Consider the following 18,335-nt stretch of genomic DNA (forward strand, 5'->3'; position numbering starts at 1 on the left):
AAAATATTTAATAAAAATATTTTTTTATATCACAAGTCATATTCAAAGCACACATATATAAGTTAAAAACCATAAAATCAAGTGAAACAAAATGATTCAAATTAACTACAATATAATATTTAAGGTAAAACATATTAAATAATAAATATAATTATATAACTATAATTAAAAAATAAATTTGGGGCTAAAAAATCATAACAAAATGATATTGTTTGGTTTAATTTTTTTTAAACAATCACACATAGCTAAGAAACATAGAAGAGCATCCCAAAAGTCTAAAGAGCAAAAATATGAGAACAAAATAATCCCACATGGCTAAGAAACATAGAAGAGCATCCCAACTAACTTCTATAAATAATAGAGGTAATTGGACATTCAAAATCATGGAGCCTTTTGGTGAGCATTGAGTGAACTATTCTTTCACTTCAATCAAGCTAGAATTTTAGGCTTCAATCAAGCTTCTAATTTTTTTTTTAGTTCAAGCCTTTTCGAGTTCAAGTTTCAATATTATATTTCGAGTTCAAGTGAACTTGATAATTTTTAGCTCGTGAGTTTGAGTCGAGTTGAGCTTACTTTTAAAGTTTTCAAGTTCGAGTAGAGCTCAGCAATATTCGAGTTCGACTTGGCTCATTTAACAAACGACGTCGTTTGGTTTAATTTAAAAAATAAAAATAAAATTGGTGGCTTTTCTAGTTTTTTCTGATTTTCAGTCAGTCCGGTTCATACGGTTCAACCGTTCCGGCCGGTTCACTAGTAGCAGTTCAACCGGTGTAGATTGAACCGGACTAGTAGCGCTTTGTACCCACAGGGTAAAATGCATTGAAAACTCACCATGTATATGTTAAGAGTTAGTTGAATATTTTTAATCTCGTTTGACTCCCAGAAGCTTTAGGTTTGATTTGGTGGATCGATTTCTATGTTCAATGTTGGAATTGTTGCCACGGATATCTTGTTCTTGGTCTTTGCCACTTCCCATATTGGTCAGGGTTCGTTAATTCAGATCTTGTGTTTTGCACGCTGGACATGTTCAAAACTGGAGTACGGGTCTTTCATCTCCTTCATTGGAATAACTTTCCCTGTGCTTTTAAGCCGCTTGGAGGATCTTAAGTTGAATTGAGAGACAACTGGATACCTCTAAACAGTATGTTGCTTCAAATCCGAACAGAATCATGTCATTTCCACGTGTTATAGAAGACACTTGCAAATTAAGTTTATCGTCGTCAGAGGCGGGATTAGGACAGCGTAATGTGCGCGATGGAACAGGGCTCCAGAATAGCAAGGGCCCAAAAAATTAGATTTATTATTATTGTTACAATAAAAAAGCAAATAAAGTATTATGGATCAGTGGTAAATTTTTTGGGCTCAAAATCACAGAACCTACGGTTGAATCTTGTTGAAGTCATATGGGAAATATCAATAATTAGTACTGTGTTACAGCTGTAAAGATTACCTGATTTTTTTAGTTAATAAAGTCATCTTTAAAAAAAGTTAAGATTTCTTTCTAAGAATTTACACAGGACCTCCAACGTTCTAACCTCGGTCCTGCTCGTCGTGGAAAGTGACCTTGTCCCCCTTGAGAATGATGGTAACTCTTTTCTGAATTTTAAGAGACCTTTATGAGTATGATGGTTGGCCATTATGTTATGTTAGATATATATAAGTAGAAAAATATGCTGAATTCTCCCATCACTCTACTGTGACATTGGTACAGTACTCCACCTCTCCTTTTCCTTCTGTGGGAAAATCCTCTCAGGCTTCAGCTTGTAAAGTTATTTCTTAAGTTCATGTTTACATTGTTATAGATGAATGATATGATTATTCATGCATTTCTTCAGTCTGTAAGCTTGGGTTTGGCTTTCCATCACCTTTACGGTTTCAGAATGGAACCAGCGTTCATATCTGAATCATCTCCAGCACTTTCTCAGAACTGATAGCAACAAGGGATCTTGTAGTAGTAATTTACATTTATATAGCAAACATATAAAGCTATACCATCAAGAATTTTGCACACACAGTTATAAAGTCCATCTCAAACCATAATATTTGTTTACAAGCATACCCTTTCGGATACCTTCAGGTTCTAATTTCATAACCCTGTAAGCTGATGACAACATTTGAACTCCATGCTTTATGATATAAACGCGTGTGCGCGCGCACCCCGTCTGCATTGTAGTTGGTGTTTGTAGGAAATAATATAAGAGTTCTATATGTTACTGCAAATTTCTCAAGATATTATAGAAAAAAAATAGAGTTAAAACATTGTATAGCTTGATCTCGCACTTGAATTCAATTCTACACCCACTACAACTTTTCACCCACAATGAAACCAATAAATGCTGCTCAACAGTCTTAAGGTTATGTTAGTTACACTATAGTTTCTGATTAATCTCCATAAACCCATGTAGGTTTCTCCTGTGTAAATATTGAAGACACCTGACAATGAGTTTTGGGGCCGTATATGAGGGATAGATATTGAACCACCATTTTCTTACCCATTATAATAGCCTTTTGCTTAAACAATATTAGAATATAAAGCATTACCATATATGTTTATATTAGAATATAAAGCATTACCATATATATTTATATCTACAGTCATGAAAGTCAGTACTATGTAAGTTAGACCTAATTCTCTCTATATTTCTCTCTCTCTCAGTAGACAATTTTCATTGGGGATAAGATGCTTGTATATAAATTATATGTATACATATAAATCAGCTTAAGAAATCTAGAAAAGACTATTTAAGTTTTTCAATACGAATCAAGAGATACAGATTTAATTAACACACGTTGGAGTGGATTTGTAATCCCAAGCATAAAAGAACTTGATTGACCTTACTAGCACAGGAGGCTAAGTCTTTGCTTGAATAGCTTTGGAGGGCCTTGATCTGGTGGGTGCGTGAATTTGCAGTTGGGGCATGAAGGTGATGACTTACAAAGCATCACCAAGATGTGGCATCGCATGCACACCGTTGCTACCATCTCTTGCTCTTGCTGATCGTCCTCCACAGCCAACCATGAAAGGTTGCGAGTTAGTCCCCCCGATGAGTTGGTCTTCTTATCGACCGAACCGGCCCTCGTGGGGCTGACAGAGTTTTGCTTGTTGATTAATCTGTGATCTGTTGTATTAGCTTTCCTTACTGATGAATCGCACGGTAGATTTAACTCAAGGTCTAAGCTCATGTGACCAGGGCTTGGGGGTTCAGGGCTTATCCTCGGATCCTTACAAGTTCTCGTATGGGTCTTTGTATTATAGAAGTGTATCTGCCCTGACTAAACACAAAAGAAAGCAAAGCAACTATATGGTTATAGGGGTTGTTTATGTAACAGTATACAACTGCTGAAGCATATTCTTCATCTAATTATACATATAACATTTGTGTGTATGTATGTATGTATGTATGCATGCATGTAAACCTGAATATCAAGACATCTTTGCCACTCCAAAGGTAATGGAGTCTCGAGCTGTAGCTCCATATTGAACATCGATTTCATGCTTTCAGGTTTTGATCGCTTGTCTGAAGTTTTTTCATGATCATTTTGTGAATCTTCCAACTTTCTCTTCTTTGATGAATTCTCAAACTCCGGGATCGTATTTCTGATCATGTCTGGAGGCGAGAGGGGGGATTGAAAGGAAATCATATAGAAATTAAGAACTACTCCAAAGCTAGCTATACAGCTTAAGCTTTCTCAGTTTTGTGTGTTTTCAGAGAGAGGGTGATCAAATGGGTGAAATGGTTTAGGTGGTTATATAGGCTGAAATTTGGTGTGTAAGGGCAAAGTTATTGATGGAGGAGAATTTTTTTTTGAAAGCTATTGATGGAGGAGAATTAACCAAAAGGAAGGGCCTACCTATGCATGACGTGCATTCCAAGTTGGCCTTCAATTAACCCAAGCATCTGCTATTCAAAGCTTAGATGTGAAGATCTAACCAACCTATCTTTTTGGTCATTTATATATAAATTTCACCTAATCCTGATGCCTCTTATAACCCCTGCCGATTCAAAACTAAATCATGACCGTAAATGTGTTACAGTCGTTTTTTAACTCCCGGAAAACCTAAGCTTAACTTTGCCGACGTGGTAGGGTGTGGGGTTACTGACTTTTGAAGCCATGCTTGACAGTGAGGTGAGCCAAGGCAAAAGTTATATTTAGTTTTGGATACTTAAGAAAGGCGGTGAGAGGTGTGGAAAGGGGGAGCTATGGATATTAAATGAGAAGAGTCTGTAAACAGTTGAAGGGGGGGAACTTAGCCTTGAATACCGATGGATCTTTAATAACTTCAACTTCCACAATTGAGTCACTCAAAGAACTATAACTTTTAAAGCTTTCAACACCCTCCTTTTTCTATTTCAACAAATCCCCATATCAATTAATCAATCCATGGACTCGAGCTTTTAAAGCTCTCAACACCCCCAAGCTATATCAAACTAAAAAGGTAAATTTTCCCATCGGCTAAAAGCGCCATTCCATGCCTATCAATAATCTTAAGGTCCCAAATTTGCACTTTTTCCCCCATGAAAACTGTTTAATCTTCTTGGACCAGCAACAGACGAGCCTTCTAAGATTTCAGTTGTCCCTGCAAACTTTCTTAAATATATAACCAATAAAATCCTTCAATTACTTATACTTTTATATTCGCCTTTCAATATCCATCTCTGTCACTATACTCATGTATATATTGAACTCGCCCGTGATATGAGGAAAAGAAAACCTTGTGATCACTTGGAAGCAGGGAGAAAAGATAGGTTAAATAGTTTTTGAATGTATACATGGGATTGTGGATGGCGGTTTACACGTTAAGGCGATCGAAGTTTTCACCAACCAAATATAAATTGGTGAGGGACCCTAAACAGAGACTAGACAGCAGATGACATAAATACCCAACCCATTCGATGTCGCCCTTGTAGTTTTTCTAAAATAAGGCTGTTTTCCTAACCTAGTCGACCTTCCAAAGATTGGAGGTTATTATTAATCTTTAGCAAAAACAAAAAGAAAGGGTCCGAATCCAACTCCAAGAGCCATTAAAAGCAGGCATTGAGAGAGAGAGAGAGAGAGAGAGAGAGAGAGGAGTGTCTACCTGCCTTCATTAACTGCCCCATCTTGAATTCACTTGAATGCATAATTCAAGGGGGATGACCATTGAAAACCCACCTCGCTTTCTTCAACATCTTTCGATTTCATCGTCATCGGTTACCCCCTTCTGTTTATGTTCGTCTCTCTCTCTCTTTCATTGTTAATTTCAAAGGGGGTTTTAATATCAGTTCCTACTTGTGAGAATAACTGTCAGAATCCACCACTCTCACTAATAAATTACATGTGAATCGGTTAGATCCCCAAAAACATACACAGGCTTTTTTAACCCATTTCCTTCAAGTCCCACTATTTAATGACTAATTAATTGGATTTACCACCCTCAATCCCCTTATCTACATTACTAGATCCCCTAACGAATTATTCACATAATTAGTTACAATATCAAATCTCGAATCTTTAAATATTTAAGTTTAATTCTCATCATATATATATTATTCAATTTTGTTTTAATATAAATATCATAGACAAATTCATATTATTAATTATAAACGATAAAAAGATTTTAATTTTACAAACAGATCTCATATGTGAAGTTAAAAACTTTATCGTTATTATATTAAATGATAATCTAACACTTAATATAAATTGCTTGAAAAAATTAATTTGACATAAATAAAATTATATATTATGAATTTATTAAATATAAACTTGTTTTTAAAACCTTTGATATAGAATTTGTTGCATTTCCTTTAAATAAATTGTAAAGGAAAGAATATGAAAACTTTGTAAACCCTAATCTAAATTAGGAAACAAAATGATATCATTGCTTCTTCCATAAAAAAGGTTATTAATGCTGTTGGTTGTGCCTTACTACTAGCTAGCTAATAGTCACTTGTCACTTGTATTAATTGTAATAATGATAAGCGGTGACGTCGATTTTTCGTTCCTTGTAACTAATGTTTACAAAGTTTTATTGTTAGAATATTTTTAAAGTTTTTATATAACTATCAATAAGTTGATAAAAAATATTTTTGAATTTAATCCTATATTAATTTTGAGATAAAATTATATTTTATTAAAACTAAATATATTAAATCACGTTTTCATTAATGGGAAACTAAATTTTATTAGAATAAATATAATTTAAATTTTTTAAATTATATTTTATTTGATGAGGATAATTTTTTATGTGTTCCAAAATGTTGTAATGTTAATATTCTTATTAATCACATTCTAAAAAGTCACATTTCATTGGAATGTTAACATATGCAATTGTCAAATGCCATATAATGGTGTGTTTAGAAATGATAAAATAGTGTAATTATTGAGATATTAATCACATTCATTTGTAATTACAATGAATTACAATATATGGTTTATGTTTGTTTGGTAAAATATAGTAAGATGCAATATAATGAGAAGAACAAGTCTAATCGAATTCGAACTTGAGTATAAAAATCGATAAACAAGTTTAATTGAGTTTGAGTTGATCTTGAACTTCAAAATTAATGTTTGATAAAGTTCGAATCGAATATCAAATTTTGAATCAAACTTAAGACCAAAGTTTGCTACTATTCAAATTCAGCTTGATTACACTCATTGTGTGAATATCTCGTTTATAAAATTCAAACCTTTTTTCAAGAAAATTAATGAGAAAAAAAAACTAAAACAAGACTGAAGAAAGAAGGACAGTGATATATATAAGGTCCGATATTCACATTTAAGGCAGCCATGGAAATAAAATTAAACATTTTTCTTTAGTTTCGTTATCGGAAGTCAAAAGAAATTAGAAAATTATAAAGCCGTGAAAAAGGCATCTTTCGATGATATATGGATCATGTGTGAATACCGAGAAGTGTTCGCTTCCAATTGCATTTCTACTTTGACTATTAGTTTCACGTGTTTTTTTCCTCGTGTTTGTATTAATTATATCACTGTATAATTTAATTTGATTCATTAATAATATTAAGATTCAAATTAATGATCTTACCATAAATTTAATATTTTATCTCATTAAATTCATGGATTATTGATAAACCATTCGTCGAACTTGTTATATCATAATAATATTAGTTCAATAATCAAACTAATAAAAAGAATAAATCTCTCACGAAATACACTTATTCATTAATGCAAGATTATATAAATTAACACAATAATTATTGTTTAATTATTTATGAAAATTTTTAAATTTGAATTAACATAACTAAAATTATTATAAATTTATGTCGTGAGATGTAAACTTAAAAAATTATATTAAAAATTTATAGGACATAGAATTATAAAATCACGTAAGTGTAAAATTAAATAATCTGTATAAAATTAAAAAATTAAAATATAAAGAAATTTAATTTTTTTATAAGGTACTAACGTCCGGTCCATCCCTAATTAAGGAAGTAAAAGAAGTTAAGGAAGCAGACGATCAAAACTGATGAAGGGTGTGAAGACAAGAGCACTGAAGCTGAAGAATAAGTACAGCATTTATCTGTGGGGGAAACCCGAAATGGGGACCACAGTTTTTCTCAGAAAAATAAAATAGAAAACTGATGAAAAATTAATGCATATTGGATGTTCATCAGTACGGATGAACTACTGCAGATATAATGATGCATTTATTTTAGGGTAAAGTATAGTAATGGTCATTGAATATTTCTGAAGTTTGCATTTAGGTCCCCAACCTTTTAAAACTTTCAATACAGTCCCCTAACATTTATTCCGTTTGCAATATGGTCCCCAACTTAAACCACCGTTAGAAATTAGGGTAAATTATATAAAAGGTTATTAAACTTTTCAGACACTTGAATTTAGGTCCCCCAACTTTTAAAACTTGCAAAATAGTCCTCAATTTCATTCTAAACCCCAATTTCCAAAGTAATTCAATTTCATTCTAAACCCTAAATTCCAAAAGAATTCAATTAAATTCAATTATGTCAGATTTATTATTATTTAATTTCATCTTATTTCATGTGATACGTATTTTTTATATAAATATAATAGTATAATTCTTATCTGTTGAAGAAATTTTTTAATTAAAAAAAGTAGTTAGGATATAGAAGAGGTTGAAAATAATTCGAAATTTAAATTTATAAAATGTTATTTTGACGTATAAATAAAAGTGTAAACTACTAGGTTGACAACTTAACTATCTAGCCCTTTTTACTTTTGTCATCAATCTTTTAAATTTATCAATCATACAACATAATTATTTAACTGTTTCAACTAAGCCACTAGTCGTTACCAATTGATAAAAATGATGATGTGGCAGTTAAAAGGAATTGACATTATTATACATTCAGTCTTTATTATTTATATAATCAATTTGGTCCTAAATTAAATAGAATTTAATAAATTAATTATTTAAATAGGATCTGACATGTGTTAGAACATGATCATGACACGTGTCATTGTGACACATGTCACCACCTAATTATTTATATATGCTATCAATTTGGTCCTAAATTAAATAAAATTTAATAAATTAATCATTTAACCAGGATCTGACATGTGTTAACACATGATCATGATATGTGTTAATGGTGACACATGTCACCACCTAATTAGAAGAAAATTAAGTTACAAAGAAGTAAAATTTGGGTCTTGGGCAAACTCAAACCTGAGTCACGCAAATGAAAGATACAAGGTGGAGCCACTAAGCTAACACCATCGTTTGTGTTAAGAGATATACAATAATACATATACTAATAGTATGACCAATGCCAGAAAAAAAAGAATATACTGGAAAATGAAAATAATGAGATTTGAATTTTGACAAAAAATTTGAAAGCAAGAAATGATGGAAAAATATTATATTTTTTTTACAATAAAAAATATTATATTTTATAAATTGTTTGATAGATTTAATATATTTTTTAAATATTAGTTGATACAATATTTTAAAAGAATAAATTTAAGATTTATATATTTTTAAACTAAATTTAATAATTATATTTTTCATATTTATAATTCATGATTATATATATAATCTTAAGTTGAGTATTTCTAATATAATTAATAATTTTAATTTCTTATTAAAAATAAAATATTCAAAAAATATAAATGATTCATACATTAATATATGAATATATTTTTTTATTTATACATCTAAATATAAATATACATTTATATAAATATATTTTTATTCGTATATTAAAATATTTTGATTAAAATATAAACATATTTTAAATACTAGTTTATACAAGAAAAATAAAATATATCAAAAATATAAATGATTCATACATTTAAATATAAATTGAATCATTTATATTTTCTATACATCTATATTTAATAAGAAAATAAAATTATTGGGGGACTGTTTTGCAAGTTTTAAAAGTTGGGGACCTAAATTCAAGTGCCTAAAAAGTTCAATGACCGTTTATATAACTTACCCTAATTTTCTAACAGTGATTTAAGTTGGGGACCATATTGCAAATGGAATAAATGTTGGGGGACTGTATTGCAAGTTTTAAAAGTTGGGGGACCTAAATGCAAGCTTCAGAAATGTTCAGTGACCATTACTATACTTTACCCTTTATTTTATGATCTATATATATTTATATGTTGTATTGCGATCCCTATATATATATATATATATATTGTTATATGCATAGAGATGGTAAAAGGACGGGTCGGATGTGGATACCTCATTCTCATACTCACCTAATATTTTTCAATCCATCACCCACCCCACCACTTATGATGGGTAAAAAATTTCAAACCCACACCCGCCCACACGGGTAAATTCTCAAATCTATCCCACACCTACTACCCAACTGGAGACGTACCAGTAGGGATGGCAAACGGGCGGGTCGGGTGCGGATACCCCCTCCCCATCCCCATACCCACCTAATAGTTTTCAATCCACCACCCGCCCACCACCCATGATGGGTACAAATTTTCAAATCCACACCCGCCCACGCGGGTACATTCTCAAATCCATCCCCACACCCACTACCCACTAGCGACGTATCCGTCTAGACCCGCCTGACAGCAAACTTAAGTTATACATAAGCAACAAACATAAAAAAAAACATGTCCATTAAGAAACATAATAAAATAATCCAATGATTATCTAAGTTAAGTGTTAATATAGATCTTAAAATACATAAAATACCATAATAAAGGACATAATTAAAGTCTAGAAACATAAATGACAAACACATAATGTTTTTGTTCTTTGGCATAACATTCTAAAATTTCAGGCAATATTTGTGACATATAATACTCCAGTATTACAATCATCATTCTCTATTTCCTCCAACTGAGAGCGCTCCAATTTAAATTCACTACTACCTACATATATAATAGAAAGTAAAACTAATATAAGTTAGCAACTAAACTTTAATAAGATAATTAAGCACAATTTGATAACTAATATAAACTAAATAATAATATTACCTTTAATATCGGCCTAAAGCCAATTTTGAGCATACATTAATGCTTCAATCGTCTCCGAAAGTAGTCGACTACGATAAGGACCAATTACTCTTCCACCTATACTGAATGCAGATTTTGATGGGACAGTGGAGACAGGAATGCCCAAAATATCATTTGCTATTTGTTGGAGAGTTGGATAAATTATATGTTATATCTTATACAATATTAGAATTTATAAATTAGTCTCTAAAATTACACCTAAATTCATAATGGTCCAAAATTTAATAGATATTTAGCTGGGCGGGCAGATGTGGGGCGGGCGGTGCGGGGCGGGTAATGTCTCAAACCCATTACCCGCCCACCACCCGCGACGGGTACCACTTTCTAAATCCATACCCGCCAAAATTATACCCATCCCCGCCCCAATTGGAGCGGATGTGGTGCCGAATCCACGAAACTGTACCCGTTTTGCCATCCCTACGTACCAGGCTAGACCCGCATGACAGTTAGGGGTGTGCAAAAAAATCTGATCCGACTGATCCAATCCGTTGACTCGTTGATCCGATCCAAAAATTCAGATATCCGATCCATTTTTTAATTTTTGGATAGTTCGGATCAGGTATCCGATTTTTTTTCGGATTATCGGATCGGATACAGATCGATAAAAAACCATGTTCGGATTATCCGAAAACCCAAAAAAAATTAGGCTATATTCGAAGACCAGAGGAGGTTTTTGCATAAGGCGTGGGCACTACTTATTCATCCTAAGCTATCGTAGAAGAAGTATGCAGTTAAAGCGTGGGCACGCCTTACCAGTCCGTACAACCTTAAATTGAGACTTGCTGTATACGACACCATCGTCTATAAACTTCAAAACCTCCATTGTTTTTGTGGATTTCATGTCTCCCACCTCTCCGTTTATAGACCACCAACCACACTACCATATTAAGCTAAACCATCTACCAATAATCATTATCTGTCCTAATCATCTTCCTATATAAGCCCAAAACTTCAACAAACCATCAGCGATAAGAATTACAAATGTTGGATAGACACCTAAACAAATCCATTCTTTGAGTTGTAAAAATATTATGGACACAACTTTTTCTGAGTTATTTAATCAGTGCCTTTTTGTTTGTTGATGCACCTGTTTCTAATTATAATAAAGTTTCATCTACCCAAAATTAAAACATGATTTCATCTCTTTCCCCATACCAGCAACCAAAAAAACTTATACAAATCTAAGCAAATGATCCAGGATGTGTGAAATATAGCTCGGTGTTTAGATATTTACCTTTGCATTATCCCAATCCAAAAAAAGAAGATTAAATCTAAGTTGTATTGGTTTTGGGCTTTTTTTTAAAGATTTTTTTGTTTTTCAATGCATGATTATACAAATTATAATGCATAAATTATTCATAATTTTCAAAATCAATAGAATGTGTGAATGCACTTAAATTCAAAAGAATACTAAAATCGATAATGCAATATACATACATATAATGTGTTTCTTAAAAATCAAAATCAATATACAAATGCTCTTAGATTCAGCAGAATATCAAAATCAAAATAATGAAGTATTGACTATTGACCTTGTATCTTAAACAGAACTAAGAGGATTAGATATGAAAACCGGAGTATTCACCTTACGACAAATTAAAGCGGCCACAAACAACTTCGATGCAGCAAACAAGATTGGGGAAGGTGGTTTTGGATATGTTTATAAGGTGACATACAACTCTAATACCCGCAGAGGATACCATAGTAAAGAAGAGGAAGAAGGCGTACCTAAATGAGCTGGAGACCAAAGTTTGAAACTTAGAGAAAGAATTATCATAATATCGGTGCAATAACCAGCAAGCAAAGCACGAGAGGGTTGAAAGAAAAAAATTGATTAATAAACTTATCCCTAATATTTGGTTAAATTATAAGTTATATCTTATACAATATTAAGATTTATAAATTAGTCTCTAAAATTATACCTAAATTCATAATGATCCAAAATTTAATGGATATTTAGTGGGCGGATGTGGGGCGGGCGGATGCGGGGCAGGTAAGGTCTCAAACCCATCACCCGCCCACTACCCGCGATGGGTATCATTTTCTAAATCCACACCCGCCCACTACCCACTAAAGTTATACCCATCTCCACCCCAATTGAAGCGGGTACGATGCAGAATCCACAAAATTGAATCCACTAAAGTTATACACACATGCATACATAGATGCATGCATATACATATGTGTATAGAGTAGGGTACCTGGGCATGAAGCAGGGATTGCAGAGAGTTTTCAATCGCAGTTGGGTTGGTGGTGCATTTTAATTAAGTTTGCCTAACAAAGAGACATACGGTCCTTTCTTTTTCTTTGTTCATTTCCCATTCAGTTTATAGAGCTTTGAAATATATCATGTTAAGCGAGTTTATTTCGCTTTCCGGGAAGATATATATATATCTGCTTCTGCTTGGATGTCTAAAGAAAATGATTCGTAATATATAGTTTCTAACAAAGGAATTATTTTAGGTTTACTTATTTCAGTATTTGTATCCCTTAATTTCTAAACTATATACTTTCTACATAATTTAATCTTTTTGAGAAATTACTTCACTTCAGCTCAATACACTGAGATGTTAGCAACTCTAATTATTTATTAAAATATTAGAATAAAGTCATGAATAAGTTCCTTAAGTCATAATAAAAGAAGCATAAAGAATGAAAGGAATCTTATTCTTTTAGATGGGAATTAAGATCCTCTAAAACATTTAAGTCCACCTAATTAATTTCTTTAAAGTTGTGAGAGATGAAGTAGCCCCTTGACAACATAAATGCAAATTGAAATCCAAAGAGTATTCATTCTCATATGTCCTATGGCTTAATAAATCGCCGCATAAATTGATCAAACAATCAACAAACTAACTACATAGATAGATAGGCTCAATTTCGCATATGGACCGGTGGCCCCAATTAGGATAGCATATAATAATAATAAATAAATAAATATTCTATATTATTCCACAAGCTTATAACAATAATAATAACTAACTTTGGCGGGTGAATCTCCCAACAGAGATTTTCTGCATACACAAATACTTAAACTCAAGACCTTACTTAAGTGATATCAAGTTGTTTACCACTTGAATCAACGATTTGTTTTGAGTTATACATTCATTTTTTCGGCTCAAAATATTGATTAATAAATCATAAGAAAAAATATTTATAAGATTGATTTATAATCTATATGATTTTTTTGAATATTTTTTATTATTCTTTTCAATAAAATTTCAATTTAAGAGTCTTTGAGATTTGATCTTAAATTGATATTGTCCACTTTAAGGGTTATTAATGTTGAAAATTCAATGCATGGGCGGCTAATTAGCATGGGGCGGCTATTTTAGTCAAATTTGGCCACCAAATTGTTAAAATAATAAATGATAAAATTATTAAAATTAGTCCTTATACTTTAGGGTATTTATAATATTAGTTCTTAAGCTTTAACTATAAATACCCAATCCCATTTAGCTTCAAAACCATCTCAAATAATTCTAGCTTTCTCCCAATACTAGAGAATTTTAGAGAGTTTTCTTGAGAGTTGTTTTCTTCTTTTTATCAAGAGAGAATTGTCATTGTTTTCTCCTTGGTAGATCGAGAGAAGTTGTAATTCCTATTTTCTCATAGTAAAATTTTTCTATCGTTTCCCGTGGTTTTTACCTTATATTATTTAGGGGTTTTTCACGTAAAATTTGTGTCTCTTTTATCTTCATTTTTATTTTTCTCAAATTATCAGTTTCGATTTTGCTCTATTCGATAGCCATATTCCGTAACAATTGGCATCAAAGCCAGATTAGAGTATGTAATAACTACTTATTATCTTTGTGGTTGCCACCAAAAAGTGGATCCTCCAATATAAGAAAGTAAGAAGGTATTACCCATTCTTTGAAGGTTCTAGAGAACTATTCACGATAGTGAAATAGTAGGAGCTATCCGTAATAGAAGCTATGACAACGAAATTTGATATTGAAAAGTTCAATGGGAGAAATTTCTCATTGTGGAAATTGAAGATGAAGACCATCCTAAGGAAAGACGGTTGTCTAGCAACTATCAGTGAAAGACCGGTAGATTTCATAGATGATAACAAATGGATCGAAATGGACGGGAATGATATGACAAACTTTCATCTACCATTAGCAGATGAAGTATTATCAAGCATCGAGGACAAAAAGACAACTAAGGAGATATGAGATCATCTCACTAAACTGTACGAGGCCACATATTTGCACAATAAAATTTTCCTTAAGAGGAAATTGTACACTCTCCGTATGCCATAATCTACTTCAGTGACGGAGCACTTAAACACACTAAACACGTTATTTTCTCAGATTATATACTTAAGATATACAATATGAGAACAAGAACGTGCTCAACTTCTACTTCAAAGTCTACCTGATTCGTATGATAAACTCATCTTCAACTTGACAAACAGTAATGTCACAAGTCTAGTCTTCAATGACGTTGCAGCTGCTGTTCTACAAGAAGAAAATTGACGTAAAAACAAAGAAGAAAAACAAGTAAATTTGCAACAAACAAAAGCATTTACAACGATGAGAGGGAGATCAACAGAACGTGACCAAAGCAGCAGTCACAAACAAGGTATATCAAAGTCAAGAAGCAAGAAGAATTTAAAGTGCTACAACTGTGGAAAGAAGGGTCACTTGAAGAATGATTGTTGGATTCTAAATAAAAACTCCAATCCACAAGGCAATACCGCAAACACTTCAGATGATGGAGATGCTCTATGTTGTGAAGCGTCAACCACCGTGGAAGGCAGAAAGAGATTTGCAGATATATGACTCATTGATTCAGGAGCAATATATAACATGACCTCAAGAAGAGAATGGTTCTATCATTATGAACCTATCTCAGGAGGATATGTGTATAGTTGCAATGATCATGCCTTAGAGATCGTTGGCGTGGGAACCATCAAATTGAAGATGTATGATGGAATAATTAAAGTTGTTCGAGATGTGCGGCACGTGAAAGGCCTGAAGAAAAATTTATTATCCTACAGATTGTTAGATAATAATGCAAGCAAGATTGAAACACGGAAAGGAATCATGAAGGTGTTCCGTGGAGCGCTTGTGGCGATGAAAGGCGAAAAGATAACAACAAACTTGTACATGCTGAAGGGAGAGACTTTGCTAGAACCAGAAACCTCTGTTGCCTCATGTAGTTCAGATTCTGCAATACTATGGCATCAGAAACTTGGAAACATGTCAGAACAAGGAATGAAAGTCCTTATAGAGCAAAAGCTACTTCCAGGCTTAACAAAGATATCACTTACTTTGTGTGAGAATTGCATAACAAGTAAAAAAAGGGTTGATATTCAACAAGTCAAATTCCAGAGGCAAAAGTGTTCTAGAATTGGTTCATTCTGACTTATGGTAAGCACCAGTTACATCCCTAGGTGGAGCAAAATACTTTGTATCATTTATTGATGACTACTCCAAGAGATGTTGGGTGTATCCTATTTAGAAGAAGTCAGATGTGTTTTCAACTTTCAAAAACTTCAAAGCGTGGGTGGAACTTTATTATGGAAATAAGATCAAGTGTTTTAGAACAAATAATAGAGGAGAATACACAAGTGAAGAATTTGATGACTTTTGCAGGAAAGAAGACATCAAAAGATAGTTTACAGTGGCGAACACTCCTCAACAAAATGGAGTGGCAAAGCGGATGAACAGAACCTTGTTAGAAAGAACAAGAGCAATGTTGAGGGATGCAGGCCTAGAAAAATCATTATGGGCAGAAGCAGTCAATACTGCCTGTTATTTGGTGAATCGAGCTCCATCAACTACAATAGAGCTAAAGACACCAATGGAGATGTGGACTGGTAAACCAGCTGATTATTCAAACCTCCATATATTTGGAAGTATTGTGTATGTGATGTACAACTCCCAAGAAATTTCTAAGTTGGATCCAAAATCCAGGAAATGCAAATTCTTGGGGTATGCTGATGGTGTAAAGGGGTATCGTTTGTAGGATCCCACTGCCCGCAAAGTGAACATCAGCAGGGATGTTATCTTTGTAGAATATAAACTACAAATAAAAGAAGATAAACTACAAAGAAAAGAAGAAGATAGTAGCGCTGAAAAGTTAGAGACTACATAGATACATGTGGAAAAGGAGTTTGAACAAGGAGATTCTTCTGAAGCAGAACCAACACATGATGAACAAGAACCAGAGAGTTCTGAAGCTCCAACAACTCGTCAATCAGATCGTGTGAGAAGACGTCCCAATTGACACTCAGATTATGTTATAGAAGGAAATATTGCATACTGCCTTTTAACATAGGACTGTGAGCCATCAACATACAACAACAACAACAAAACCCTATTCCCATATACAATGGGGTAAGGGGAGGTAGGGTAGTAGGCTGCCCCCAACGCCAGGTTGAGAGCAGCTTCCGTGGAAGACCTTCGACAGTCAGAAAATTAAAAAGATAAAGATAAAATACAATGTATGTATAAATAAACAAATAAATAAATACATAGTTGAACAGTCTTCATACGCAGTCTATATATGCGCATATGTAATGGGAAGTAATCTCTACAAATAAATCTATGCATAAAAATCTCTGCATATAGACAGAAACGTAAGTCCGAGCTAAATTTAAAAAGAGGAAATATGAAGAGAATGATACACAATAGTCAGCAATAGCAAGTTACGAGAAGGAATAAAGTCAAATGGGTTAAAACTTAAACTAAGGCAACACTACTCCACTACCCTAGTTCTAAGCCTTCATAAATTCAAATGACAGAAACGTATAAAAAGTAGAAGTCATGGAAATTACTACAAAGGCTTTAAAAGAAGACAAATATGCTACACCCTATTTTTGTGACCCACACTACTCAGCTACCCTGGTCTTAAGTCTCCATGCTTTCCTGTCAGAGGTCATGTCCTTGGTAAGGGCTAAATCATTCAAATCAGATCTCAAGCAGTCTACCCACTTCCTCCTTGGTCGACCTCTCCTTCTGGCACCGTCGACTATAATCGACTCTACCCTCCTGATCACATCCGATGGTTGTCGCCTAAGGACATGCCCAAACCACCATAGTATTCCTTCTATCAACTTTTCGGATACATGCACCACCCCCAAGGACCTCCTAATTGCAGAGTTTGGTGTCATGTCCCACAGAGTCTTACCACATGCCCATCGAAGCATTCTCATTTCTACGGCCTCCATCCTTCTAACGTGGTCATTCTTGATTGCCCAACATTCTGATCCATACAGCAGCGCTGGTCTAATTGTCATTCTATAAAATTTTCCCTTAAGTTTTAGAGGCACCTTCTTGTCAGACAAAACTCCAGTAGCAACCCTCCACTTTAGTCATCATGTCTTTATACGGTGTGTAACGTCATCATCTATACCCCCATTTTTATGTATCATAGACCCTAGGTACTTGAAACAATCATTTGAAGGGAAAACGTGTCCTTCGATGCATACTTCTACATCTTCATCGTTTTGGTTCCCACTGAAGTTTGAACATAAATACTTTGTCTTTTCAATATTGATCCTCAGATCTTTTTCTTCCAAAGCAATCTTCCAGGTAGCCAGTCTACTATTCAACTCATTTTTTGTTTCAGCAACTAGGACAATGCCGTCAGCGAAAAACATACACCATGGAATACCGTCTGGTGTTGCACAATAGATGTCATCCATAATCAAACCATCGACATACCAAGAGGCAATAAACAGCTCAGATGCTTCACTGTGGATGATGGCGATGCAAGAAGAAATTGAGTCCTTCATAAAAATGATACATAGGACCTTGTGTCACTACCACAAGGAAGGAAGCCAATTGGTAACAAATGGGTCTTCAAAATCAAGCGAAATTGTGACGATCAAGTTGAGAGGTATCGTGCAAGAC

The 18,335-nt window shown here is 33.4% G+C and overlaps 1 protein-coding gene across 2 annotated transcripts; it reads right to left on the bottom strand.

Moving 5' to 3' along the window:
• Positions 1 to 2,626: 2,626 nt before the first annotated feature.
• Positions 2,627 to 17,872, bottom strand: LOC120180151. Of its 2 annotated transcripts, XM_039185537.1 has the most exons (3): positions 17,868 to 17,872; positions 3,418 to 3,679; positions 2,627 to 3,273 (listed from the first exon to the last, which is right to left on the bottom strand). In XM_039185537.1, exons 2-3 carry the CDS (start codon positions 3,640 to 3,642, stop codon positions 2,839 to 2,841), a joined length of 660 nt encoding a protein of 219 aa, XP_039041468.1. In that variant the 5' UTR covers positions 3,643 to 3,679; positions 17,868 to 17,872; the 3' UTR covers positions 2,627 to 2,838. The 2 variants fall into 2 exon arrangements, with proteins under 2 accessions (XP_039041468.1, XP_039041467.1); XM_039185536.1 differs by lacking the exon at positions 17,868 to 17,872 and having other exon boundaries at positions 3,418 to 3,772.
• Positions 17,873 to 18,335: the final 463 nt, after the last annotated feature.

Source organism: Hibiscus syriacus, unplaced genomic scaffold (genome assembly GCF_006381635.1).
Source record: "Hibiscus syriacus cultivar Baekdansim isolate YM2019G1 unplaced genomic scaffold, ASM638163v2 tig00112491_pilon, whole genome shotgun sequence".
NCBI classification, from domain to species: Eukaryota; Viridiplantae; Streptophyta; class Magnoliopsida; order Malvales; family Malvaceae; genus Hibiscus; species Hibiscus syriacus.